Genomic DNA, 27,581 nt, shown 5'->3' on the forward strand with positions numbered 1-27,581 from the left:
CACGTTGCAGATTTTGCCTCAGGCAACTAAATTTATTAGCAAGAAAAAATTTTTGTCAGCCCAGCGCTGACCAACAAAGTACATCGTTAATAAAGGATAACAAATCTGTCACTTAATTCAAAAACATACCTCAAGCAGTTACAACTAAAAATAAAGTTGGATTTTTGTTTAATTTAAAAGCCTCAAAAATAACAAGCAATATGTTTTTAAACATGTAGTAGACACAATTGTCTATTATACAATATACACTGTACACAAGTAGGGCTTGGGCTGGTTGGGGTGGGTGAGATGAGGGGGAGGGATGAGGTTCAGGATGGGAAGGTGTTTTACCTGAATCCAGATTCGAGTTGAAATGCTGTGTCGTTTAGAAAAGAGAATTACTAGAGTGAGAAAAAAATTTATATGCTCATCATTGCCCCCCAAAAACCCTAAACTAAAAGCAGGCATGGGGGAGGTGAGTAACAAGAACAGGAAGAAGGGAGCAATTAAATAAAACTTCTTTAAAGCGCACACAATACACAGTGTTCATCATCGGAAGTAGAGTATAAGGCAACGCTCCCCATAGAAAAAGAGGGGAATCAGGGAGTCCGTGGGTAGCTTTACTTTTTAAATAGAAAGTTGGAATGTGCTGGAGGAGAGCTGGGGTGGGACAGGGGAATGTGGAGTGGAGGCGGCCTCTGGAGCCTCTCCGGAGGTGGAGCTGGATGCCAGTGGTGCCCTGCGTGCAGGGCCCCGGGGCACCCGCAGTGGCTGAGGGGGCCAGGGAGGTGCAGGAGAGGGAGGGGCATGGCACGATGCGACTCTGGCAGTGTTTGGGGGAGGGCGGGCTCACTTTGCTCCTCGATGGAGTGAAATTCACGTTTTTCCTTTGGAAATAAGGGTTCCCACTCGTCCTGGTTTAGAACGTCTCATTGGGCACGGCCACTGTCCACGGTCTGGGCAGGCCGGGAGCTTGTGGTGAGAGGGGAGGGCCAGGGAGGAGCCAAGGGGCTTCAGAAGGAGGTGAGTATGGGGGCGGTAGAGTCCCTTCCTGTGGGGACAGTCGCAGAACAGGAGGGACGGGAGAGGGCGGGCCCGGGGCAGCCGTGGGCCTTCTTTCCTCCAGGGGCCCAGGCAGGACACAGGCAGGGGTCTGCAATCTGCGAGGCCTCCCGCCTCAGTTGGCCTTACAAGTTCTTCGTGACCAGGTGGGTCTTGTAATGCTTGGTGAGGTGGTCACTCCTCATGAAGCGCTTCTGACACTGGGCACACTCGAAGCGTTTGTCCCCTGGGAAGAGGAGATGCCCGTCACTCACAGTGCCATGCCCCGGAAAAGGAGGCACACACGTGAGGTGTGAGGGGCACCTGTGAAGCCGTGTCACCGGCCTACCTGCTGCTCACAGTGCTCCCTGTGATCCACTGATGGGAACCCTTGTCAGTCCTCATCCCCTCCCCCCATCACCCTCCAGTCTACTTTGCTTCCATTCCTTGTGCTGTGCCAAATGCTATACTTGCACCCAGGACGCTTCCCGTGTAGCCTGTCACCTACTTTCTTCTGATCTTCGTCCCTCTGACTAACCCCGGCTCAAAGTCCGCCCCCTCACAGGGAAACCCCACTCCCCTCTGACCTGCCAGACTGAGCCGCACACCCGGGCTGGCTCTGCCGCTGTTCTGAGTATTTACTCTGCAGCCTGCAGAGGGTGGGCGTGACCTGCCCCGCCACGCTGGCCAGGAGCCAGAGCTTTGGGCCTCGTGTCCCCAGGCCCAGGACAGGCATCTGCTCACTACAGGCAACTGCCGGAGCGGCAGTTCTCAAAGCATGTGCTGTGGACCACTGGAGACACGCAGGGCAATCTCGGGCGGCAGATGCATGAACGATTTTCTACTTTGCCAGTACATTAAAACACTTAGCTATCATCCCAAGCCTGTGATGTGAAAAATAATACTGCACTGGACATAAGAGAGTAAAAATGGTGGAAAAGATAGTAAGTAAAAATAGTGAAGTGATTTAAGGAAAATCATTCGGTAAATAACAGTAGGAAAGGCAACGTGGGATAGTGACGAAGAGCGTGAACTTGGGAGCCAGAGGGCCTGGGTTGAACCAGCTCCACTAGTCGCTGGCTGTGTGACCCGGCCCCCGCTCCATGCCTCAGTAGAATGGGCACAGTCACAGCGCCGTCCCCATGGAGTCGTGTGAGGATTACACAGTTAACGGTAGAATGTGTAGTACAATGCCTGCACGAGGTGCCACTGACCGTTAAACACACATGCAGCTTAGGGCAGAAGCCATCAAGGCTGTGCGACGCAACTGACCTCACTTTGGGAAACACTGCAATAAGGAATGGCTTGCGAGACTTTCCGGGTAGTCCTGCACCCCGAGGAGACAGTCTGTAGCCCCACTCAGTGCCATAGTTCCTTGGCCAGGCCAGGAGTCTCCATGTCGCTGAGGACAATGGAGTTGGGGTGGGGAGAGAGGCAGGGAGCTGAAGTGCGGAGTGGGGGGGGCGGGGGGCTGGAGGGCGCCGCAGGGGAGGGAGCAGACCTGTGTGGGTGCGGGCGTGCCGCTGGAGCTCGTCACTCCGTGTGAACCTCTTCCCACAGAAGAACCAGTTGCAGACAAAGGGCCGCTCGCCAGTGTGCAAGCGCACATGAGCCCGCAGCAGGGACGTCTTTCGGAAAGTCTTGCCGCAGTCAGGGATGTGGCACACGTGCTTCTTCTTGCCCTGCTCTCCAGACCTGGGAATTGGGTTGAGGGTGGGGCGGAGGGAATGGGAAGCAGAGAGAGCGGGGAGGTAGAGAGATGGGGGCGGGACAGGATGGAGAGAGGATGTGGGGTCAGGTCGGAGAGCACGGAGCCGCTACCTGGTCCCCTCTCTGTCTGTGTCCCAGGGAGGGCTTGGGGAACAGGACACACGCCAGGCTGGCCGCCTGGCCCGTCTCCTCAATTCACCTCTTGTCCCCATCCTTGCAGTTGGGACACGTGCAGGCCATGCGGCGCCGCTTCTCCCCAGGCTGGGCCTCTCCAGCCAGGGCCTGTTCCATCTGCAGCTGGATCTGGGTGGGGCTCAGCCCACTGATGGTCAGGTTATTCCCAGAAACATTCTGCACTGTCAGCTGCTGCTGCCCTGTGGGGAGGAGTGGAGCAGAGTTCAGGATGAGGAAGCGCAAAGGGGCGGAAGAGGGAGCCTGACCCCCTTCTTCCTTCCAGCACATAGTAAGGTTGACAGTCATAGCAGCTAATATTTTTGAGAGCCTGCTATGTGCCAGATACCATTTTAGAGATCTTAAATGTATTAATACACTTAAGTTTCATAACCCCATGAAATAGGTACTATCATCCCCCTTTTAGAGGTGAAGAAACTGACACTCAAGATCACACATGTAGAACTTGTAGAATCTGGATGGGAACCCAGTCAACTTCAGAGTCAATGCCCAGAACCACTATACTACATAGGCCAAATTCACTTCCAGACATTGCCCACATGGGTCTTGGAGTGTTTTTCCAGAATCTCCTCCAACCTTAGGCCCTTGTGAGACACCAACTCTGCTCCCAGGAAAGTCTCCAGGGATTTCTGTTAACAGAGGGAGAGAGAGTTCTACGGGCTTTGGAACAAATCAAGCCCTCTAGGACTTGCATAAAGCCATCAAAGCAGGGGGAGTGCCTGTGGGTGGACTTCTCCCAGGCCACTAAACCAAATGCATAAAGTGCTGGAAATTCATTCAAGGAGGAAGGGAGGAGATTCAGAGAACCCCCACTACCTTGAAAATTGCCCTTCACCCAGCTAAAGAATGCAACGAACCATTTGTGCTAGGTACCTACAATGTTCCTTTGATTATGTGCAAGGCTGCTTTCATAACGTAAATATCACCAAATGTTACCACTGAACTGAGAAGTGCGGCACAAGCCAGTCCAAAGGCTCCCTCCTTTCCTTCCAACCTTAACTCAAGGCTGCCCATGCCTGGGGCCGGGGGCCTTCCCTCACCGCCAGTATTGGTGATGGTGACGGGCACACCCTGGACCTGGACCCCGTTGATGTTGATGGTCTGCATGGCCTGGGCTGCCGCCGCCAGCTGGGCTGCGTTCAGGCTGATGATGCTCCCGGCAGGGGCGATCTTTGGCAGGGGACGCTCTTTCCGGAGAATTGCAGCCGAGTGCTTTTTGCTGGTCCCGCTTAGATGAGCAGCACGGGATGGAGGGCTGCTACAAGTGGTGGTGGAGGTGGTCGCAGCTGTTGCTGGGGGGCCATCCTGGACAAGGACCGTCTGTACCTCACCAGAAGGTGTACGGATGTAGACCTGGGAGGGGCCAGAGAGAAAAAGTCAATGCCCCCTGAGAGCCCTGGCTCCTGCCCCCCCACCCCTTTTTTTTGCATTAAAGAACGTTTATATCATCCATCCCCTGGTATAACACTCTTGTCGTGTCCCCTGCATTGGCAGGTGGACTCCCAACCACTGCGCCACCAGGGAAGCCCTCCTGCCCCCTTTCAATGCAGCATCATCTCCCTGCCCAAGGGAGAAGCGGGTGCCTTTTTGTCCACCCAAGTCTTCTCCAACTAGCCCAGGCCTACGTTCACCCACTGTTGATGTTCAGCAAAAAAGGCTGATGGCATCCCTGTACTAAGCTGACAAATGCCGACTGTTGATTTGAAACAAAACATTTAATTTACTTAGCGTGGAAAAATATAATGCCAAATCTCCGAATTGAAGAATTAGATGGCAGGTAAATGATGACCTCACAAAAGATGCGCTGTGAATGCTCTTCACAGAAATGAAAACAGCCTTTAGGAGGCACAATAGTGGGGAGACTACTGCCTCTCTCCAATTGATACCAACGAAGATGGAACGATAAAACATAATGCTCACTGTTGCTGAGACAGTAGGGAAATGGGCACGTGTTCTTACGTCAGGGGGTGTGAAGTGGTCTAGGCTTGCTGGAGGGAAACTGGGAGTATGTGTCCAAAGCCTTTAAAAATATGCATATTAGAGCCTGAGAACGAGAATGAACCGTGTGGTACTGGATGGGGATTAGAGGTATTGATGGAAACTCTTAGGTTTCAATATAAATAGAAAAATATAAGTGTATGTATATATGTGTGTGCATTTCTGTATCTATCTTGATATTACAGATATATGTATAGGTATATTTATATATACTTCTTAACTGTGTCCACTGAGAAAGGCTGAAAGCAGCAAAACTCCAGGAGCAATGAGCTCACCTAGCACCCAGCTCTTAGCTTCTAAATCCCATGTTCCACTAAAAGAAACCAGGGCTCCTTGGAGAAATAGCTGATTTGAGGACTTTGGTCAGCGGAAGTACAAGAAGACCTTGGAACAACTCTTATACCAGAAAGTAAGGAAATGCTCAAAGAATGGTGGTGACATGTGAAAAGAACACAAGAGCCAGCTTGAAGGGGCCCCCACTGGCTAAACATAGGATAATTTGAACATCAAAATAACAATACTAATGGATTATAACTCAGTGAATGAAACAGGAACCTATGAATCCATACTGACATAAATAAACAAATGGAGAAGAAAATGACAGAATTTAAAAAACTGTTATCACATCCTCCAATAAAAGGAACTAGGATTCCTAGGACAAATGGTTGATCCCAGGACTGGGGCTGGGAAAATACAAGGAATGAAGTACTGACACTTGCTACAGCATGGATGAACTCAGAAAACGGTGTAGTAAGTGAAAGAAGCTAGCTGCAAAAGATCACCTATGGTAAGATTCCATTTACATGAAATGTCCAGAATAAGCAAATCTATAGAGATAGAAAATGGATTAGGGCTTCCCTGGTGGCGCACTGGTTAAGAATCCGCCTGCCAGTGCAGGAGACACGGGTTCGAGCCCTGGTCCAGGAAGATCCCACATGCCGCGGAGCAACTAAGCCCATGTGCCACCACTGCTGAGCCTGCGCTTTAGAGCGCCACAGCTATGGAGCCCATGTGCCTAGAGCCCGTGCTCTGCAACAAAAGAAGCCATCGCAATGAGAAGCCTGAGCACCGCAACAAAGAGTAGCCCCCGCTCGCTGCAACTAGAGAAAGCCCACGTGCAGCAATGAAGACCCAACACAGCCAAAAATAAAAATAAATAAATAAATTTATTTTAAAAAGAAAATGGATTAGTGGTTGCCAGGGCTTGGGGCAAGGGGGAAATGAGGAGTGACCACTAAAGGGGTCTTTCTGAGGTGACAAAAATGTTCTAAAACTAGATAGTGGTGATGGCTGCATAACTCCATGAGTATACTAAAACCCACCCACTGCGTTGTACACTTTAAAAGGGTAAATTTCACGGTATGCGAATACCTCAATAAAGCTGAAAAGGGGACTTCTCTGGTGACACAGTGGTTAAGAATGAGCCTGCCAAGGCAGGGGACACGGGTTAGACCCCTGGTCCAGGAAGATCCCACAACCTGTGGAGCAACTAAGCCTGTGTGCCACAACTACTGAAGCCTGCACACCTAGAGCCCGTGCTCCAAAACAAGAGAAGCCACTGCAATGAGAAGCACGTGCACTGCAACAAAGACCCAATGCAGCCAAAAATAAATAAATAAAATTTAAATAAATCTATTTTTTTAAAAAGCTGATAAGAAAAAAAAAAGACTGGGAGTATGTCACACAGATGCAAGAGCCAACCAGAAAGAGTTCCAAATGGCCAGAGTTGAAACAATGTGAGCAACAAAATAAATAACGCAGTATCGGATTGTACCCCAAAGTATAAAATAAATATACATGAGTCTCTACTGACATAAATACATGATCGAATAAAAAAATAAATGGTGGGACCTCCCTGGTGGCACAGTGGTTAAGAATCCGCCTGCCAAGGTAGGGGACACGGGTTCGAGCCCTGGTCTGGGAAGATCCCACATGCCATGGAGCAACTAAGCCCGTGCCCACAACTCCTGAGCCTGCGCTCTAGAGCCCACGAGCCACAACTACTGAGCCCACATGCTGCAACTACTAAAGCCCGCATGCCTAGAGCCCGTGCTCTGCAACGAGAAGCCCGCATACCGCAATGAAGAGTAGCCCCTGCTCGCCGCAACCAGAGAAAGCCTGTGCACAGCAACGAAGGCCCAACACAGCCAAAAATAAATGAATAAATAAATTTATATAAATAAATGAATAAATGGAAAAGAGACAAATCTTCCTTATAGAAGAATTCCAAATAATATTATATAGATACCTTCCCTTCCAGGATGTAGAGCTTAATTCTCACCCCCACTCCCACCCCTGACGATGGGAGACTTAGCAACTTACTTCCAAAGAATTGAGAAAGGGAAAAGTAGCAGCTTTGATGAATGAAGAAACCTGGCAGACACGACCTTAACCAAGTGACAATGGTTAACATCAGGGATGTTACATCATCAGAGATGTTGTGTGGACATCATGTACCCCTCATATAATGTGATGAAAAGAGGCGTTTCACCTCCGTGGTATTCTTTCCAAAAACCCATAATCCAGCCTGGGGGATATTCTATAGGATACCTGACCAATGTGCCTCTAGTCTGTCAAGATCATGGAAAACAAAGACTAAGAAGCTATCCAACCAGAGGGGCCTGGGGAGACATGCCCACAAGTGCAATGTGGTATTTGGACGGGATCCTGGAGCAGAAAGAGGACATAACTGATTAACTGATTGGATGGTGACATCCAATCAAGTCTGGAGTTTACTGAACAGTAACATGCTAATGTCAGTTTCTTAGTTTTGACACGTGCAACCTGGTATGTAAGATGTTTAACAAGGTGGTGGTGGGGGACCAGGTCAGAGGTATAAGACACTCTGTACTACCTTTGCAACCTTTCTGTAAATGTAACTTTTTTGGCCGCACAGCAAGGCATGTTGGATCTTAGTTCACTAACCAGGGATCGAAACCAGGCCCCCTGTGGTGGAAGCGCAGCGTCTTAACCACTGGACCGCCAGGGAAGTCCCATGATAAGAGATTTTTTTAAATTAACTTTTTATTTTAGAATAAGTTACAGGAATTCCCTGGCGGTCCAGTGGTTAAGACTCTGTGCTTCCACTGCAAGGGGCTGGGGTTCGATCCCTGGTCGGGGAACTAAGATCCAACATGCCTTGCAGTCTGGCCAAAAAAAAAAAAATCTCTAACACAGTAAAAGCTACTAAAATAAGCAGGTGAAAGTCTGATAAGGAATGAGATATTTACACAGAAAGTATCTCCTTACAAAATACTAATCCATTACAAAGAGAAAAAAAGTAACTTTAAGGTTCAGAAACCCGCTAAATATCACTTTAATCATCACCAGTACTGAGACAAATCAAAACCATGCACCTCCTTTTGGGATGCAGTGAGAACACAGCATCACTTCTTTGATACTTCTGCAAAAACAAGTGTACAACTTGCATCTATCCATGAGGGAACATCACACAAACCTAAACTGAGGAACACTCTACAAAGTAACTGGCCTTTTAAAGTGTCATGGTCATGAACATCAAGTAAAGACTGAGGAACTATTCCAGGTCAAAACAGACTAAGATGACATGACAATTAAATGGAATGTGTGATACTGGATGAGATCCTTTTGCCACAAAGGAATCACTGCGGCAAGTGATGAGCAACCTGAATGGGGTCTCTGAATTAGACGTCAGTGTGTTTCCTTGCTAACTGCCTATGTCTGAAGGTTGTGCTGTTGTCCTCCTTGCGTATAAGAATTACACACTTTCTATAAAACATTTGGAAGTAACAGAGGCATGGTGACAACTTACACTCAAATGATACAGGGGGAAAAGTCACTTGTTTAAAAAAAAATTCTACTGTGATTTTGATTGGGGTTATTTTTGATCCTTGGATTATTTGGGACTGTGGTTCTCAGTTAAAAGCAAACAAACAAACCTCATGTTATCTCTTAATAAATACACATTTCATCCTCAATTTTCTGGTATGTGCCCCTTTTGCAAATCATTGCTATTTTCTGCATATCTGAAGTTTCTGTTACTAGAACATTTTCTTTCCCACAATGTAGAGCAGAGGTCAACACACTTTATCTGTAAAGGGCAGAGAGTAAATATTTTAGGCTATGCAGGTCATGAGGTCTCTGCTTTGTAGTGCAAAAGCCGCACAAATGGGCATGCCTGTGTTCCAATTACACTTTATTTACAAAAACAGATAGATGGGCCAGATTTGACCTCAGGGCTGAGGATTGCCAATTTCTCTGATACAGGGTATAATACGTTTTTTAAAACGTGCATATCCTTTGACCCACTTTTAGGAATTTATTTAGCGATAAGATTAGAAACAGCCTAAATCTACAGTTGGGTAACAGAAAGCACCTCCAGATACTGGAAAACTATGTCACCATTACAAAGTAATGCAGTAGCTAAATCTTTCTGCATACGTATGCTTATTTCCTTAGGAAGACCTAGTTTTAAGCCCTGCCTCCATCAGTCTCCAGACACAGGACCTCAGGGAAGGGAGGGGAGGCACTGCGAGAGAGGAGCTAGCGGGTATCCCTCAGTTCTTCACCTTTAAGGTAGGTCTGATAAGGGAGCCTCACACGTGTTGTAACAAATTACACGATTCATAGAAAACCCCTTGGCAGTATGCAATATGCCAGAAAGGAGGAGGCACTTGAGGGCAGGCCTCAGATTTCCTGTGCATCCGTTATGTCCACAGCTCAAACTCAAGGGCACTTCTCCACCTGGGAGACTACACAGCTCCCTACTTCTGTCACTCACTCTGACGCCTCGGTTCTCTCTACAGACAGCTGGATTGTAAATTCCTCCATGGCAGGAGCTGGTTTTTATATTTAAAAAAATCCTTGTACAATTTTAAGTGTAGCCCCTGCCATACACAAGAGCCAGGGTGGGCCAGGGTGGAGTAAGGACAAAAGTGTAGGTCAGAAATCTGAGTTGAATCCTGGCTCTTTTGTCATTTGGGCTCCATGAGAGCTGGATACTGGGTAACTTCTCTGAGTTCCAGGTTCTCCATCTTCAACATGGGCCTAATCTCTGGCATTTACTAGGCTTACACAAAGCATAAAACCTGCCCTGCAAAGCCAAATAAATTTTAGTATTACAGCACCTTAATGAATGCCAAAAATAAGTTCCTGTTGAAGTTGGCATCCCAGAAGAATCTATCCTAAATGTCCCTGCTATGAAGCTAGGGTGCTTCTTCCTAATTTTTTTTTTTTTGTCATTAACAATGATCAGCATTTTTCTCATTGGTTTTCTTACTTTACATCAAATTCTATGGTTCTGACTAGAATTTTTTCATTCTTGCTATCATTTGGAGTATGTAATTCTATAATAAAAAAAACCTTTATTATTAAAAAGTATGTATCTGCCTGCTACTCATCCCCCTGCCAAAAGACTCCCATAAAGAAAGTTTCCAAAATATAGGTACATAGGCACGTCGCATCTGATTTCTAAAGATAAGCAGTACGTGGCCCTATGAACTGGCAGAAATGGTCACTTGTTACCCACCCCAAACAGTACTGACTCCCAACACTCAGGTCAGATCAGGAGATGCATCAGCATCATCTAGGAAAGCAAGCCAATGGGGATGGAGCGTCAGCCGTGTAGAGCTGAGGAGGAGAGGGCGGCGCGTGCAGAGGGTGTGCGTGGTACCTGAGTAGGCGACGGCTCAGCAGCCTGGATCTGAAAGTTCTGGGAGGGCTTCTGGGGGACGGTGGGGAGTGTGGCGGATGCCGCCTGCACCACCCGCAGGGCCTGCTGGGGGATCTGCACTACCTGCTGCTGCTCGGCCTTGGGGGGCACCACCTGGACCTGCTGGACCACAGCGGGCTGGCCCCCACCAGGGCTCTGAACGATGAGCAGGTTGTTTCCTGCCTGGATGATGTTGTCCGCCGTGGTCTCGATCAGCACCGTCTCCACCTGTTCGGTCACGGCCACGGGGGGCTGGGAGGCAGGAAGACTCTTCTTCCTGGCTTTCTTGTTAGTCTTAGACAACGGGGCCGGGGGGCTCTCCGTGAGGAGCTGAGCGGGGGCCCCGGTGTCGCTGGTGTTCACGAGGTTGTTGACAGGCAGAGTAAGTGTCACATTGCCCCCTCCACCTGTCAGCTTCACCACATTGGCCGCGCTCTGCACCGGAGTGGTGGTCGTACTCGACTTCTGGACAGGGGCTGGCTTGATGGGGACAGGCTTGTGACTGGATGGTGAGGGGGTGATGATGGCTTGGTTGGTGCCAGGGATGATCTGGATCTGGTTGGTGAGATTGGGCTGTACCTGGATGGTCTGAGAATTGCTTGCCTGAATCTGAGGGACCGTCTGGTACTGGATACTGGCATTCGATCGGGTCCCTTTGTTGATCATGGTTGGGTTCTGGATAGCGAACACCAGCTGCCCACCAGGATAGGACGCGCTCAGCTGTGACCCCTGAATCTGAAGTATGTTTCCTTTGGAGGACAAGATTCCAAAGCTATTCTTGCCGGGACTGAGAGGGAGAGGGGCAGGTTTGATAGGGACGAGTTTCCGAGGTGCGGGTTGCGGGGGAGCAGGAGGCGTCACTGCAGCTTCAACAGCCGGAGGGCCAATTTTGCTACATGTTGCAGCAAGCAGGGCTAAGGGAGATGGCTGCGAGTCCTGCAAAACACCACGTGGAGAAAAGGAGTGAGACAGGAGGCCTGCTGCCCAGCCGCCCCACCCTTTAAGATCCTCTCCTCTTCGCAGGCTCCTGCCCACTGGCGGGCAGGGAGCTAGCATCCTCTCCGGGCAGTGGCCCCTGTCTCCCCTTCCCCGCTGGTTTCTCCATTGAGAAATTAAGGGAGAAAGGGTAAGAAATGTCTTTCTCAGGAAGGAACTCCCCAGAAGCACCCCTTGACAGGGTGAACTAACGGCATGGGCTGACCGCTTACTCCCCACTGGTCTATTAGTGTCTAATGGGGACACGGAATCACCCTCAGCTTATAGATGGAGCTCCGTTAGCTCACCTTACTGAGTCATCAAGTGAGGAAGGACTGAGGAAGGGAGGGAGGGAAAAAGAAAGGGAGGGGGACAGGAGGAATAAACCCTTTGGAAGAGTGTTTTCCAGTGCTTGGGACATGACTTTTTTGATCAAGGAGGGCTGTTCTTTTGAAGCTACAAGGAAAGAGCCTCCAGGGTGCGGGGACACAGTCTCTGTTTTCCTTTTATGGCTAGTGGGGTCTGGAGGAAAGGACTTGAGTTTCATCCTGCTTTTCCCCCTGACTCAACTGTGGCACCTTAGATGAGTGGCCCTAGTTTCTTAGTTCAGAAAAAGTGGAAAACTGAACCCTCCCTGGTCTCATTGCCTCGGGGAGTTATAGTTAGCCAGGGCAGAGCTCAGATGCAGTCTCATGTCAGCTTCAGTGAGTCCTTCCAGGCTGATGCAGCCCCCAACCCTCAGAGCCCACTGCTCACTCGCCTGGGTGGTGGAGGCGGCAGGCTGCAGGTAGTCACTGGGACTGACAGCGGCAGTGGCAGCCATGCTGGTCTGTGGATCTGTTGGAAGAAAAGAGATAGAGTAATACCCATGATGCCCGAAAAGAACCCAAGTCCCCTTGCCTCAGATTTTCTTTTTGCCTCTATTTGGGCTGCCTCCCCATGAGAGGTTAATGACCTTTCCCCACACTTCCCCACTCAAGGTTAGCAGCCCTACAACTCTTTCAGTAGATGACCTTCTCCCTTTCTCAGACTCAGCCACCTGAGGCTGTGAGGACAGCGGGTCCTGCCTGGACCGTCTCCTCCAACCGTCATAAAGTCTAGGATAACGTGAAGATACTGAGATTATAAGAACACTGGCTTCAGTAACTATGCTGTACCACCTAATGGAGCCCTCTCTGCCGGGTACTGCTGCCTCTCCCCAGCTAGACTGGAACCCCTATACGGTGGGCAGGGGAAGCCCCCAGCTAATCCTGTGGCTCTGACCCAGGCTTCCTGCTCACTCCTGCCGTAGCCAGATGCCAAGCCAGGCTGGGAAAGAAGCATCTCAGGGCCAGGATCCCTGTTGAGGAGGACACACCCACTCCATGCAAAAGTGTTGAGCGCTTTGTGCTCAGCTTTCACCACATAAGCACAATGGCCCAGGTGTAGATTATAGATAGCACACAGGGAATCACTTTAAATGAATTCAGTTTTACACAGGACAACAGGCATGGCCCCATAGGTATCACCGAGATTAGGAGAGCTAATAACTGAATATAATGAGAATGAAAATATAATAAATCCTATTTTTCCTTAAATGTGTATATATTTCTACATATGAATATAGCAGGAAAAAGTCTAAAAACAAAAAGGGGCTAAAATGTTAAAAGCCATTATCTCCTGGTGGTAGGTTTTTTCTTCACTTAAAGAATTTTTCCCTCTGTTTTTCTGTATTTTCTCATTTTCCCCACAACGAATACACTCTACTATACTTGTTTTACGTTGAGGAAGTAACGAAAGGAATCTCTACTCTGAACTTAAGTCTGATCTAAGAGAAATACAAGTAAACTGGAAATCAGGAGAATTTGGGGGGAAAGGATCTAAGCCATCTTATAATTTATAAATCACTAAGGAGAAGAACACCAGGCAGAGAGTCAGACTTGTATCTTAGACCTTTGGAAAGTAAGTTTCAGGAGGTACCGAAACAAGAAGGGTATTACTCAGAGACTGGAAGAGGCAGAATGACTCAGGCATGGAGCCCCTGCTGGGCATCTGGCAGGAAGAAGACAGAGGTCAGGAAGAAGGCGGAACCGCTCACGTTTCAGCTGTCTCTGGCTTCTCTCTTTGGGGGAGTGACTCTTAAATGGGAAAGGTAAAGAAAAGGTAAAGCGGGAACTGCAGCCCAGTACAGGTAAGTACAGTAGGCTCATCAAAGCCTTAAATGGTTTCCTGGCCCTAAGGCCACATGAACTGCACTCCAGAGTAGGGAGGCACTTTGCAGGCACATCTGCAAACTGTTTGAGGAGCCAGAGGAGAGCTCTGGGCAAAATCGTATATGTGGATCCTGAAATATTACAGACACTGATCCTTAGCAAAATCCTAGAACAAATGACTGAACAGCAACTACAATTACTGAGGTAAGGAAGCAGTGATCACAAAGAATAAGCGTGGGGTTGCCAAAAACAAGTCATGCTGAATAAACCTGTTTCTTTTTTGGGGGTTTTGGTTGGCTACATCAAGAGAATGGTATACACTGTGTACTTTGTAACAACAAGGCATCTGACTGAAATGTTCATAGTATTCTTAGGAACGAGAAGGAAAAGAACTGCAGGCAGGATGATAGTCTGGTTTGGGGGCTAAGCTGAACGTGCCTCCACCCAAGTGCTGAGACCCAGGTCATCCTGAGCAGTTTGCTGCTACGGTGTCAACCAGGGTCTCAAACTACGGGTGCACGCCAGGACCAGGATATGCAGGCTTCTCCTCGGAGGTTCGTGCTTTCTCTACCAGCATGTTTTATTCTTGTGTTTTCACCGCGATGATCATCTTTTAAAAATGAACATATACTACAGATCGCTGGGTGACTGCTGCTTAACCAAGATTTGCACATTTCTGGGCCTGTGTGTGTGTTTACAACTGTACTGGTACCAAGTGGCACCACTCTAACTACATGGGCTAATTAAGACAACTCAATTCTGCACGTGTAATTCATGATACATCTGTGCAAAGTGAGGAATGACGGCTCTTCAGAAGCCTGGAAAGACTATGCGGCTGGGCACTAGACACTGCAGGGTGGGCACGCGGAACTCAAGGAGCCCGGATGTCAAGTCTGTGCTGCGCTTACGCTGACAGCAGCAATTTGGGTTCGGTCAACTGTTTTCCTCCCAAAATGATGTTGTTGATTTGAGTTTTATTGGCTTTTCTGTAGTTATTAAATTTTACAGGAACTAGATCTATGAGTTGATAAACAGATTTATGTGCATACATAATTAAGGCTGCAGCCTTATAATGAAAACAATCTAAGTTGACTGAAAAACATTTTCCCTTTAGAGCAGTGTTCAAACTATTTAGACCATGAACCACAGTCATAAAAACAATTTACATCAAGACCCAGTGTACGCATATGCACCCCCCCACACACTTCCCTGTCCTGTGCTGATGTAGTAAGAATTTCCTGAAACAAAATTTGCCCTTGCTACATGTCATGGGCTTTGGTATTTTTCTACTCTATTTCATTTTTTAAAATGCCAGTTGTGACTCACTAAATTGGTTTTGTGCCCTACAGGCTGGAAAACACGGCTTCAAAGCAGTCTCTCCACCACCCAAGTTTGGGAAACCATGCAAAAGACCTAGAAGGCAAATTAACTTTATGGATGTCACAAAACTGAGGACTGTAAACACAATGGGTGTCTGTATTAGGGTTCAAAGAGATCTTAAAAAACTGGTATGTGCAGTGCTTAACAGCACCAGGCTCCAGACCGAAATGAGAATGCAGACTGTGGGATCGCTGGGGCATTCCTCTCCCAGCCTCAGTGCACCGTCTGTAAAACAGAGGTAATGTCACCCTTACAGGATTCTAGGAGGCATCAGTAATATGAAAAACACTGAGCACACAGGGGGTTATCAATAAATGGTGGTTTAAACTTTGAAGCTGAGTAAACACTGCACTTGGGTTAAGCAAAAAAAAAAAAAAAAAAATCATGCATATAGGAGAGGAAGACAGAGCTTAATAGCGGTTCTCATGAGAAAAAGCCCCAGTGGTTTTGACTCAAAGTTAAATGGGAAGCAGTTAGAATCTAGATGTGGTGGCCGAAAAAGCTCCTGCAATCTTGGACTGAATTTCCAAAAGTTCATTCATAGAAGAAAATAATAGTCCTCATCTGCTCTGCACTCGGGCCCCATCTGGAGTGTCAGGTTCCGTCCTGAGGGACATTTTAAAAGGGGGATTTTCAAATGGAGCTCGTTCAGAGGAGGGCAGCCATGGTGGTGACCAGGGTGCCAGAGGAGCGATACCCACGAGGGTGTTTATTCCATACATGCGTTCAATGGGTAGACTTTGGGGTGGAAATTTCGGTTTATTAGAGGGGACAACTTTCAAAAGACGGAATCAGTTGCCTCCTGAGGTAATGTTCTCCCTTCTCTGAAATCATTTAGCCAGAGACAGGATGCGTGTCTCTGTCAGAGATGGGATGTCTAGATGGGGTGGGAAGTTGGACTAAATGATCTTGTTTGAGAATTTAAACTTGTTTATAATCCTCCAACCATGTTGCCGATAAAAACACAAGATGAGTGAGCTGCCGGCAGGACTGGGAAGGGAAGGCAGGGCCTCTCCCAGAAGGCTCCCCTGGGCTTAGGTTCACTTAGCTAAAAATGGTGAATGACTCTCCCTCAGACATCCCCTGTTATGGAACTGAAGGACACTAGAACAGGACAGAGTGCAAACAAAATGAAAACCGGCCCAGTGCTTATTCACCTCCCTTTCCCATCTCCCTCTCTCCCCCTGCAGGCATTATCACCCTGGACTCAAACTGTCTGGAGACTGGGCTGGGCTAAGAGGCTCTTCAGTTAATAAGTTACAGCAGGGACTGACTTCCCTGGTGGCGCAGTGGTTAAGAATCCACCTGCCAATGCAGGGGACACGGGTTCGAGCCCTGGCCCGGGAAGATCCCACATGCCTCGGAGCAACTAAGCCCGTGCACCACAACTACTGAGCCTGTGCTCTAGAGCCTGTGAGCCACAACTACTGAGCCCACGTGCTGCAACTACTGAAGCCCGCATGCCGAGAGCCCATGCTCCACAACAAGAGAAGCCACAACAATGAGAAGTCCACACGCCGCAACGAGGAATAGCCCCCGCTCACCACAACTAGAGAAAGCCCATGCAAAGCAATGAAGACCCAACGCAGCCAAAAATCAAAAATAAATAAATAAAATTTAAAAAATAAATAAACTTTGTAAAAAAAAAAAAAGTTACAGCAGAGTCTTGATGCCCTTGCAGACTGTGGGCGCTCCACCCACACCATCTTGGTTGGTTTCATTTGCCTTCCCCGCTGGCCCCTGAAATACTCCTCCAGATCTCAAACTCTCTCCTAGAGTCACTCAGAGTTTTGTGGCCCCTGGGCTGTGGACCTGGGCAACCAAAACAGCGACTAATCTCCCTGCCACTGCAGAATTATATCCTGGGATTACCCATGAAAGGGAAAAGCAGCATTTCCAGTTGGTGTTTGGAAATGAACAGTGGTTAAGAAGTAGCATAGATGCTTAACTGCAGGACTATATTCAAAGGTACTTTAGAACCTCGTTAATTTGGAGCCTTATATTTAAAATGTATAATTTGGACATAAACTGTTCTTAGCTTTTCCTTCATACTATTCAAAGCGAGGCTAAATAGTGTATGAAGCCTGCAAAGGGACTCTAAGGCATAGTTAGGGAACTGTTTTATACCACTGCCACTGTTTCAATGGTACCATTTGCTTTTAACAGCAGTTTATATCTGCTCACTGAAACCTACATTTAGCAAGGTTGGTGAGTGGGGTTATTGCATATTCTTGGAAGGAAAGGCTGCATTTCCTTCAGAGTGCTATCATTCAGACTTTCATTAATTTGGGTTGGCTAAAACCTTCTCAACAGTCCCCTGGCTCGTGAAGTTTTACGGTGATTTACTACATAAGCAATAGTTAACTCTCTTAAGCTGCAAGAAAAATTTCCAAGGCTATCAAACACGGCTTCCAGACAGGGGTTGGGGGGTGTCCAGTGCCTGATAGGACCACACCTGACTTTCCTTTTCCCCATGCTGGAAGCCAATTTAATTCCAAAACCAGGGAAAAAGCATCCCCTGAGTGTCCCGGCTATTGAGGTACATACAGATCGTTCAGTTCCACCTCCGTCCCTCCAGCTACAGCTTCCTCCCTTCTCAGCTTTTAGTGGAAAAGCTGCCAGCACTTTGCTACCCCACCCCCTCACTTGGACTTTCACCCCAGCTCTCTACTGACACTGCACTTGCCCAGGTCACGAGGGACCTCCTCATTGTTTAATCCAACTGACCCCTTCAGCAGTTTCTGACCCGTTGACGATTCCCTCCTCTTTGAAATCCTCATGGATTTTCTCCTACCTCTCCGACCAACTCTTCCCTTTGTGGGCTCCTCTTCCTTTTGCCACCCCTGCAATACGGATGTTCCTCAACATCATCTTTCTCACCCAACACCCATTCCACGAGTGACTGTGCCCACTCACGTGGCTTCAGGTACCTTCCACAGGCTGATGACTCCCAGGTCTATGAACTGCCTACATCTGCCCTCTGAGTGGCGGACCAGTACATCCAGCCCTCTGTGGGCCTTCCACTTGGGCTGGCCACAGAACTTCCAACACTGAGCTGTCACCTTTGCCCATTCTCTCCCCAGCTTTCTCACCCCCAGCCACCACGGGCCTCCTTCCAGATCCTTGAAGAGCCTCCATCTCTGCCGCTGCCCTTTCCTTGCTTAGAGCTCTCTTCTCTCTTCACTAGCTAATACCTACCTACTCACCCTTCAGGTCTCAGGCAGGTTTTTTTTTTCTCCCCAAGAGCCCACTATGTAATGTAACAGGTATGTCATTTCCTCAGAGAGGCCTTCCAGGACCCCTGAGATGAGGTTAACTCCTTTGGTAACTCACCATCCATTAAATAATCATGGGCTTAATGTCTCTCTTCCACACTCATGGAAGGGTGGCCCAGGTCTGTCTTCACCGCTGAACTGCTACATCAAACCTAACACAGCACAGCGACACTTCAGTGCCTGCAGGCTGAATGAATGATGAATAGTTTTGGTTAAACCAGCCTCTCAATCACAAGGAAACCTGAACGCCATCCTCATCACCGTTCAGTCATTAAGTCCTCCTGGGTCTACCTCCTAAATACAAACCTCTCTCCATCTGCATTATGCTGGTTAACCACTTTCGGCCCAAAGTCTTCAAAATGGCTTCCCAGCCTCTGGCCTAGCCACCTCTAATCCAGCCTCCACCAACTGGTCTGAAGACTCTTTTAAAATGTAAATCCCACACAGTTACTCCCCAGATTAAATCCTTCAATAGCTTCCAAAGGATTTTAAGATAACCTTATAAAGGCCAAAACAAGCCGCCCCCTCCCTCCCTGCACCTCCCCCTCTCCTACTTTATCTCTTGCCCTTCCAGCCCTCCGGACAAACACTTCAGTTTTTTCCATTTCTGAAACTACAACTTGTCCTCTCACTCGGAGCCTAAGCACAGTTGCTCCCATTTGTCTGGCCACCTCCGGTCCCTCTTCAGAGCTCATTTATAACTCTCCTGACATCTTCCCTCCTGCTCCCCAAGTCTGGGGCAAGTGCCCCTGCTCTGTGCCAGTGTATATGCCCCACAGCACCCCTCACAGAACTCTCCCCACCCCCCATGATGGAGCAGGGAGTACAGCTCTGTTCTAGGGCTCTCTCCATAGGCTGACTCAGGGAGCAAGCACCGCGTAACAGGAAGAGGCCTCAGGTGGGACCCCGGAGCCCTGGCCATCAGACTAGGGGCTGTTCCACTGGTCTTTCACTTGAGAATACTACTCTTGAGACAGGGGCTGAGAGAGAAGGGATCCAAAGAAATACCACAACAGCAGGCTCTGGGCAAGAACTTGGCTCAAACTCCACAGCCAGGCCTGGGGGTACTAGGTTTTTATTGCCTCGTGGGGTCCCACCACCCTGGCTATGGCCATCTTGGCTGTCTGCTATGGTATTTCCCCTGGAGGAATTTCACTCTGTGTAGACAGTTCTCCTGTTGGCTATTTTGGTCAGCTCAGTTGGGCCTGAAGCCAACAAAACTGTTCCTAAGCCCAGTCTTTTCCAGTTGCCTAGCCTGGAAGAATTCAGAGCTGTTGAGGGAAAAGCAAGCCACAGCTGGTTTTAGAGAACAAAGTTGGACCTCAAAGGGAGCTGACAAATGGGCTTAGAGAATCAGCTTAGCTGGAGAAAGGATCAAGAAAGACTCCAAATGGTTCTGAGCATTTCTGAGAAGCAAATCTCCAACAACTATACTAACTCCTAACAGTAAAAGGAATTTCATTGACTTTTCACGAAATGAGAACAGTTCTGGGTGTGGCTAATGCCACAAGCTAAAGAGTGGAGATCTTGTCTCCACCCAGTTATTGAGCCATCCTGTCTTCCCTGTTCCCAACTTTGACCCCCAGCCTCAGCCCTGATGTGAGTCCACAATTTCATCAAGAAGTTAAAATTCCCTTTATAAGCCAAGATCCATTATTTCTCTCCTTTTCAAGCAAAACTCCTTGCAAGGGTCGCCCATACTTGCTGTCCCTCATTTCTCTCCTGCTAGTCTTTCTTGAACCTGTTCCAGCTAGCTTGCCCCCTCCCATCCACACCACAAACACTGCTCCCACGACCAGTGACCTCCACGTTGCCAAGTCCGATGGTTAATTCGTAGACCTCAGCTGGTGTTGATCTGACAGCTGGCCCCTCTTATCTTGAAACACTTTCTTCACTTGGCTTGTAGGGTGGCCTCCTACCTCTCCAGCTGCTTCTTCTAAGACTCCTTTGCTGGGTCCTTGTCTCAAACTCTAAATGGTCGGGCTGCTCCAGGGCTCAGTCTTGGGGCCTATTTTTCTTCTGTCTACACCTATTTGCTGGAGGATTTCATCTAGTCTCAGAGCTTTAGAAACCAATAATATATACAGGTTCTATATAATGACGACTCCCAAACTTATATCTTCAGACTTGTATATCTCACTGCCTACTGACATCTCCACTTGGAGGTACTAATAAGCAACTCAAATCTACCTAGCCCCAAACAGAGCTCCTGTTAGCTCCCTAATTCTGTGCCTTCTTCTGACTTCCGCACGGCAGTGAATAGAACTCCATCCTTTCAGCTGTTCAGCCCTAAAACCTTGGGAGTTATCCTCGACCCTTCTTTTCTCCACTCTACACATGTCAGTAAACACTTTCGGCTCTACCCTCAAAATATGTTCACAATCTGATTGCTTTCACAACCACTTCTTGTTAACAACCAGGTTCACGTCCCCATCACCTCTCACTTGGATAACTGCGAAAGCCTCCTAGCTGGGCTTCTGACCTTGTCCCTGCTGGTTTATTCTCAACACGCATCCAGAGATCCATCAAACTTAAATGAAATCATGTTACTCCTCTGCTCAGAGCCCCCAGTACATTCCGTCTCCCAGTCAAAGCCCACACCATGACACATAAGGGGCCCATGTGACCTCTCTGACTTCTCCCCGTCACTCTCCCTCATTCACCGCTTCAGCCACGCTGGCCTCCCTGCTGTTCCTGAACATGCCAGGTATGGCCCCTCTTCAGGGACTCTGTACTTGCTGTTCTCTCTGCTTGAGTTCTCACCACCCCCTCCCCAGACTGAGCCTGGCTCAATCCCTCCTTTCCTTCAGGGTTTTACTCAGACTACCCTCCCGGACCACCCTATGTAAACCGCTCCTCTCACTTCTCCCGTCCTCTATTTGGTTTTTCCCCTTAGCACTTCTCATTGTCTAGTATCTACTAGTTAGCCTTACTGTCTCCCACTAAGATGTAAGCTTCCTAAAGGCAGGGACTTCTCTCTGCCTTACTTAGTGATACACTCCCCACCCCCCCACCCCACAACCTGGCACACAGCAAGTGCCCGATATATGCTTGTTGAGTGCATAAATGAATGAATCCTGGAGACTGCAGAGCGGGAGAGCCTGAGTAGAATTTAAGAACCAAAGGAGAAAACCTGCAGACTTGCATATCCTGGCACTAGGCTGGGATCCACTCACCAGGTCAACTCTGCCGATCCAGTCCCAGCAGGAACTCAACCTTGCTAGTCACCTCACACGGGGACAAGAGCCTGTGCGTGGACCAGCACGGTGCGGTCTTTCTCCCGGACAGAACTCTCAAAGCACATACCTCATCACCACACACCGGGCACCACATCTCAATGCTTCTTTCAATTAACAAGTACTGGGAAGAAGTTCTTTTCCGAGTGAGTTAAGACAACGTGCGTACCTGCTGTCTGAATACCTCTTATGTGTCTCCACCCTGAATCTCTCTCCTGAAAACGTGACCGTGTCGTTGCTAGTTTGCATCCTATCAGACTGGAAGGGACCCTGGAGAAGTGAGTGGGGACACGGGGCAGCCAGCAGGGGATGGTGAGAACTCTTCACTCTGACAGAAGCAGTCCCAGGAAATGGTACAAAAATACTGGGCCTCAGAACTCTGTCGAAAACAGGAGAAAAAAAACCAAGACATACTTTTCCCCCCTAAACAATATCATTAGGTACAAACACGTGCTCTCTGCTTTATTTGTGAGTCACTTCACACATTCATCCGGGGCTACGATCGGTTCTGAAATGAGTAGTGACTTCATTTCCCCTGGGACGAGAGGGCTGGCTCACCATTTACTTTTTTGATGGCTGGGAAATGTTTTGGTCTGTTCTGAGGCTAGTCTGAGAAGACTCCCAGTTAGACACTGGCCAGGGGCAGAAATATTCCACATCCAATCACGTGACCCTGCCTGCTGTCTCTTACTGCCTATTTACACCCTCTGAAAGGCAGCTTTGTGATTCCACCAAGTCCCCTAGGAGAGGTAACAAACACCCCAAAGAGGAAGCTCTGGAGAGAGGACATTTGGGAGTGTGGAGGCCAGTGCCTGCTGGTTCCTGAGCCATTTTCACTGCATGGCTGAGACAAAGAGACCACCTAACAGCCTAAATCACGGCATGGAGACAAACACTTCTCAGTGTGGTGGCGCTTCTGGCTAGGGACAGCATGCAATTCCGATGTTGAAACAAACTATAGCTCGGGGAAATGGCCAAAGGAAGGATTCAAACAGCTGGGTCTGCAAGCACGTTCTTCCTGTGACACAAACAGCCCTGACATCTCAACACTGCTCGGAGCTGCTCACAGAGGCTAAACCGAGAAGCAGCAAAACAGGGCACTTAGCTCTTTATACTCCTCTGCTCCTGAGTGGAGCCCATCTCCCAAGAGCATGCCAGCTCGAAGCCCATCCTGATGAGAAGCAATCCCCTATGCTAGTGGCGGCCTCAGAGCATCGGCAAAGAGCGCGACCTAGACGTGCAGTGAAGTGGTAGCGTCCCTCAGGCTGCCAGTGCTGACTGCTTGCTCCTGGGCTCTCTTCTCAGCCTCGAGTGAGGCAGTAGAAAAATCAGTTTTCCATTCTGGAACCCTGTCAACTGGAACAAATCAACCAGTACTACCTGGGAACATCTCCACAAGGGCAGTCTCTAACCTTCCTACTCAAGCGGACAGTGCCCTTGAGTTAGGAATGCCCCACGTTTTTACCCACTTCATTCATCTTTCCACCCAGCTCCAACAGATAACTGACAGCAAAGTGATACCTCCCCACCCTGAGGTCTCCTAAGACAATGCTGCTAGCCAAAAAAAGGTCTGATAACCGAGGAAGTAGTTCTTCAGAGAGAAAGAGACTTTCAACTATGTTCAGAAATATAAAGATCTAAGTGCTGGGCGCTATGAAGGAAGAAATAAAGAGAAAGCTTTTTTCCCTTCCTTCAGCAGAAGGAAGTCACAAGAGGAGTTGCACGTGGATCCAAACAAAAGCAAAGCAAAAGCATCAACAAATGTATCCACAACGGTGTCCACTTCTCAGCCCATCTTGGCTTCCAGCCCACCATGAAGCCAAGTGTCCTGGCTTAGAGCTTGCTGGGAAGACGTTCACAAACCCAGTTAAGCTGCTCAAAGGGACACTCCAGATGTATCACCCAATACACTCATAAGAAAATATTGGAGTTTCTCCAAATAGATTTTGCTCTAAGTTTGCAGCCCACGAGGTTTCAGACCGGACAATGTAATAATTTAAACTCAGAAGTGTTCACATCTCTACATTTTCTGATACTCTACACACCCAGTGTTTCTCTGCATCTTTCATTCTGTGGCTGTTGTTCCATCTCCTCCAAAATAATTCCTAAGTTTTTCAATCTTTGGAAGTAAGGCTTCCAATTTGTGTGTCTACAGAGAAGGGGTAAAGGTAAGTCTTAGAAGAACATGCTACATTTCCATCATATAGACGGGAGTGGGCAAGGTCTAGAAGACTGCTAAACCCAAGCCAATACCAGGGTCTACTGGTCAGCTGCAACAAGCTTAAATGTTTTCAAAAAGGCCCTGGTTGGGCAATACTTGCATAAAGCAAGCTTGGGAATGATCACATACCTATAGCAAAGAACTGTTTAGGGTACAAGAGACTATGCAACTTCTCTGAAAGGCTGCTATTCATCAACAGAAGAACTAGAAATTTCAAGGCCAAAGATATCAAAATGAACTGTCCTCTCTGCTGTTATGCCATGAGGCTCCTTCCCCCAGGCATTTGCCACAATCTTCTTAAAGCTTCTTCTCTCCTCTGACAAGCCTCCAGACGCCCAAACTTAATAGAATCTGAGAGAAAAGAGCCTGCCAGTCTATGTGCTCTCAACAGTGAGGCCAAACTCTTCCTCCTTCCTCCTGGAGTCAGTTCTTCCTGCTGAGCAGTCAGGTGACGCTCCAATTATGAACTAACTCTACTTGGGTCTCCTTGGCAAAGAGACTGTGTCTTTAGCAGCCTAGCTCAGGGGGCTCATAATTATGTCAGACCAGCTTATTTTTTTTTCTTTTTTTTTTTTTTTGTTGTCATTGCTGCTTTTTTTTTTTTGCGGTACGCGGGCCTCTCACTGTTGTGGCCTCTCCCATTGCGGAGCACAGGCTCTGGACGCACAGGCTTAGCGGCCATGGCTCACAGGCCCTGCCGCTCCGCGGCATGTGGGATCTTCCCAGACCGGGGCACGAACCCGTGTCCCCTGCATCGGCAGGAGGACCCTCAACCACTGCGCCACCAGGGAAGCCCTGTTGTTGCTGCTTTTAAACAAAGAGGTTACGCCTCTGTACAACCAAGTGGAAGAACCAGAATTAGAAAACTTACCAATCGCCCCAGCCAATGAGAATCCATTTCCAACAGGTATTAATGCCTGTTAGAAGCCACTGGAACAATGACATCATCAGCCCAATTGATAGGTTGTCTGACAGATTCGCCCCCTTCATCGCACACAAGAATTTAAAACAAAACAAGACACTGCAGTTATATTCATTATTGCAGACACCAGGTTTGTGTTATCAAATCAAAATTACTCCTGTGGTGTGGACTCCACCACCATTCCCTTCAAAGCCTAACTGTGAGCTGGCCAACACCCTAAACCTTCTAGCCCAAAAACTCGTATCCAAAATACCAACTCAACATTTAGCCCTCCACTGTGATACTTAATGCCTTCTCTGGTACAGCATGCAAGTTTTAGACAGTGCATGCCAGTGTACCTTGCAACAATCATCACCCTTCTATCTGCAACAAAACCCATGTCATGGGGGACCATGGGCCAATTGTTTAAAGCAGAACTACCTCCCTCCCTTTCTCTAAGAAAACAAATAAGTGAGCAAGAAGTAGCCTCAGAAGAAACAAACTTCGGGAGAATGTGCACTGAGAAAAGCCAGACTGAGTCCCTCTGGATCAAGTTAATTAAGAAACAATTAGACATGACAGTATATTGGAATCAAAACCAAGGAATGAAGTGAGGACAAGTTTCTCAATTGCCCAGAGGAGAAGACGCAGTTCCTTTTCATCTAAAATTAGAAAGCCACCAGGAACATAAGCCAAGAAGCATGGGTAGGAGGCTGAGAACCGTAATGGGGACGAAGGTGGGGTGGAGGAAGAAAGTAAGTATCCATTTTGTTTTATTTCTTCTGTCATTCCTTAGGTTTGCTCCTGGCCTTTGGGATTCGGCAGTCCCCTCCCTTCCCCGCCTGGGATGTCTGGTAACAGGCTGGGAACTCTGTCAACAATTTCTTAAACGTTTCACAATTCTGCAAAGAGCTGGCAGATAATCTAGTTGGAGGTTCAAGGATGCAAGTGAAAAATATTAAAAGGAGGTTTCTGCCCACTCCGCAGTCTCAGGCGAGAGGTCATCTGCCTAGGGAGTGCCCTCGTGTCCTGACACTCTCTCTCGACTGGGATACATCGCTAACTAGGTTGGCTTCCACACCCAGCAGTGCCCATGTGGTTGGCGCCGTCGGAATTTCAAGCATTCCCCCGCCCCTCTCTGCACACGGGAGAACCCTGAATTGCAGATGGGCACCTAGAGTTAGAGTGCAAGAGGGTCCCCGAACACAGAACAAGCGCACAGGACGCCGACCGCCTCCTCAGAGCAGACCCAGGCAACGTCCCCGGGCCTGGTAGCGCTCACGCGTGTCGGCCACCGGGCGGAGGGGGTGCCAGGCCCGCCCCGGGTGCCCGATCCTCTCGCCAGCCCCCGGAAGCGCCGCCTTCCAGCCCAGCGGGCTCGGAGGGGGCGGGGAGTCGAACGCCCCCTTCCGGGTGCCTCCGCCTGGCTGGCCAGCCCCGCTCCTCCTCCGGGCGGGAATCCTCCCTCCCCGCCCCTCCCGGAGCCGGGCCCCGGCGCCAGGCCCGGCCCCAGGGGGGAACCCCCAGCCCCGGCTCCTCCTCCCTGCGGCTTCTGCCCGTCTTCCCGACTCTTGAGAGCCGGGAAGACCCCGCCGGCAGCGGCCAGGACCCACCGCTCATTACGACATCTTCCTCCCTGGCCTCCGCCGCCTCCGCCGCCACCGAGAGCCTGACACCGCCCGCTTAGCACCCGCCAATCCCGGAGCCCGCCACCGCCCGAGCGACGGCAGCGTTCACCAATAAGAGTTCGGTACATTGGGGACCGACAGCACCACCAACCAATCAAAGAGAGGCACCTAGAGCGACGTTGGTTTGGCCAATAGAACTGTGAAATGTCACTGATGGACGGTAGAGCGCGCCAACCGGAAGCCTACTGAAGAGTGAACGACATGTTCGCCAGCCAACTGGCGGGAGGCAAAGTCCCGCCTACAAGGTAGTTGATGGACAGCAACAGGAAGCTGGATGGGGAGGGGCTTAGCTGAGGAGTGGTTTTGTATTGGTCGTGGTTGACCTTCCACCCACCTCTAACCCAGAAGATGAGTGATAGATCTGCGCTAAAGCCAATCAGAAGTCATCAGGGTGAGGCCGAAAAATGCCCCATAAATAGCATCTACTTTGCGCCTCAATCCAGTGTAGCCCTGGTGTGGCAGGGGCCTTTCGGTCTTCGGCCACTGAACCCAGTACCTGTTGAGTGGAAAGCCACCAGTCTTTAATTTAGTCTCTCGCCCTTCATCGCTTCTGGAGAGGGAGGTGAACCTCTGGGCGACTTTGTACAGCGAGGCATTGGAGTCAGACACAATAGCGGGAGTTGGGGCTAAGTGACACCTCTCAGAGGGGAATATTTTCGCCGTCTCAGTTCAAACCCCTCTTAATCCTCACCTGGTTATTGCATCGACCCGCTAACGGGGGCATCAAAATCACCTGAAGCTCTCTAAAAGTAGATTCCTGGGGCTGCCTCCCGTGTGGGGGGCACGCCTGGAATATGCATTCTAACCAGCGCCTCGGGTGGACAGAATTGGCCTCTGTCCCACTTACCTCCTTGAACGAGGTGCTGTGAGTTCAGCACTTGGCCAAAGCTCTACCTGGGTAGGTTTATCTTCCCTATGGCTGTGTAACTTTGGAAGGCGTTAGTGAGAAGGAATCCATTCTGGTTTCAGACCAGCCTGGGCTCGAAACTCGCACAGCCTACTTACAGAGAGGCAGGGTACCGAAACTGTGCGCCTTATGTCCTCCTGTAAAATGAGGCTAATCACACCTACATCTTAGAGCAGTGGCTTTCCTTTTTTTAAAAA

The 27,581-nt window shown here is 48.9% G+C and overlaps 1 protein-coding gene across 3 annotated transcripts; it reads right to left on the reverse strand.

The window, feature by feature from the left end:
• Nucleotides 1-26,501, reverse strand: SP2 (Sp2 transcription factor). 3 transcript variants are annotated; one of them, XM_032616887.1, is made up of 8 exons: nucleotides 26,403-26,432; nucleotides 24,760-24,872; nucleotides 12,345-12,421; nucleotides 10,571-11,545; nucleotides 3,963-4,275; nucleotides 2,930-3,104; nucleotides 2,522-2,715; nucleotides 1-1,267 (listed from the first exon to the last, which is right to left on the reverse strand). In XM_032616887.1, the coding sequence occupies exons 3-8, from the start codon at nucleotides 12,405-12,407 to the stop codon at nucleotides 1,167-1,169; spliced, it is 1,821 nt and encodes a 606-aa protein (XP_032472778.1). In that variant the 5' UTR covers nucleotides 12,408-12,421; nucleotides 24,760-24,872; nucleotides 26,403-26,432; the 3' UTR covers nucleotides 1-1,166. The 3 variants fall into 3 exon arrangements, with proteins under 3 accessions (XP_032472778.1, XP_032472779.1, XP_032472777.1); XM_032616888.1 differs by lacking the exon at nucleotides 24,760-24,872 and having other exon boundaries at nucleotides 10,694-11,545; nucleotides 26,403-26,501; XM_032616886.1 differs by lacking the exon at nucleotides 24,760-24,872 and having other exon boundaries at nucleotides 26,403-26,501.
• Nucleotides 26,502-27,581: the final 1,080 nt, after the last annotated feature.

This window comes from Phocoena sinus, chromosome 20 (assembly GCF_008692025.1).
Source record: "Phocoena sinus isolate mPhoSin1 chromosome 20, mPhoSin1.pri, whole genome shotgun sequence".
NCBI lineage: Eukaryota > Metazoa > Chordata > Mammalia > Artiodactyla > Phocoenidae > Phocoena > Phocoena sinus.

Excerpts from the sequence above, each read along its gene's own strand:
- SP2 (XM_032616886.1), bottom strand. Across the intron at positions 4,276-10,570 it reads CTGAGCCGTCGCCTACTCAG|GTCTACATCCGTACACCTTC; the intron begins GTACCACGCACA and ends GGCCCCTCCCAG. Across the intron at positions 3,105-3,962 it reads CACCATCACCAATACTGGCG|GGCAGCAGCAGCTGACAGTG; the intron begins GTGAGGGAAGGC and ends TCCTCCCCACAG.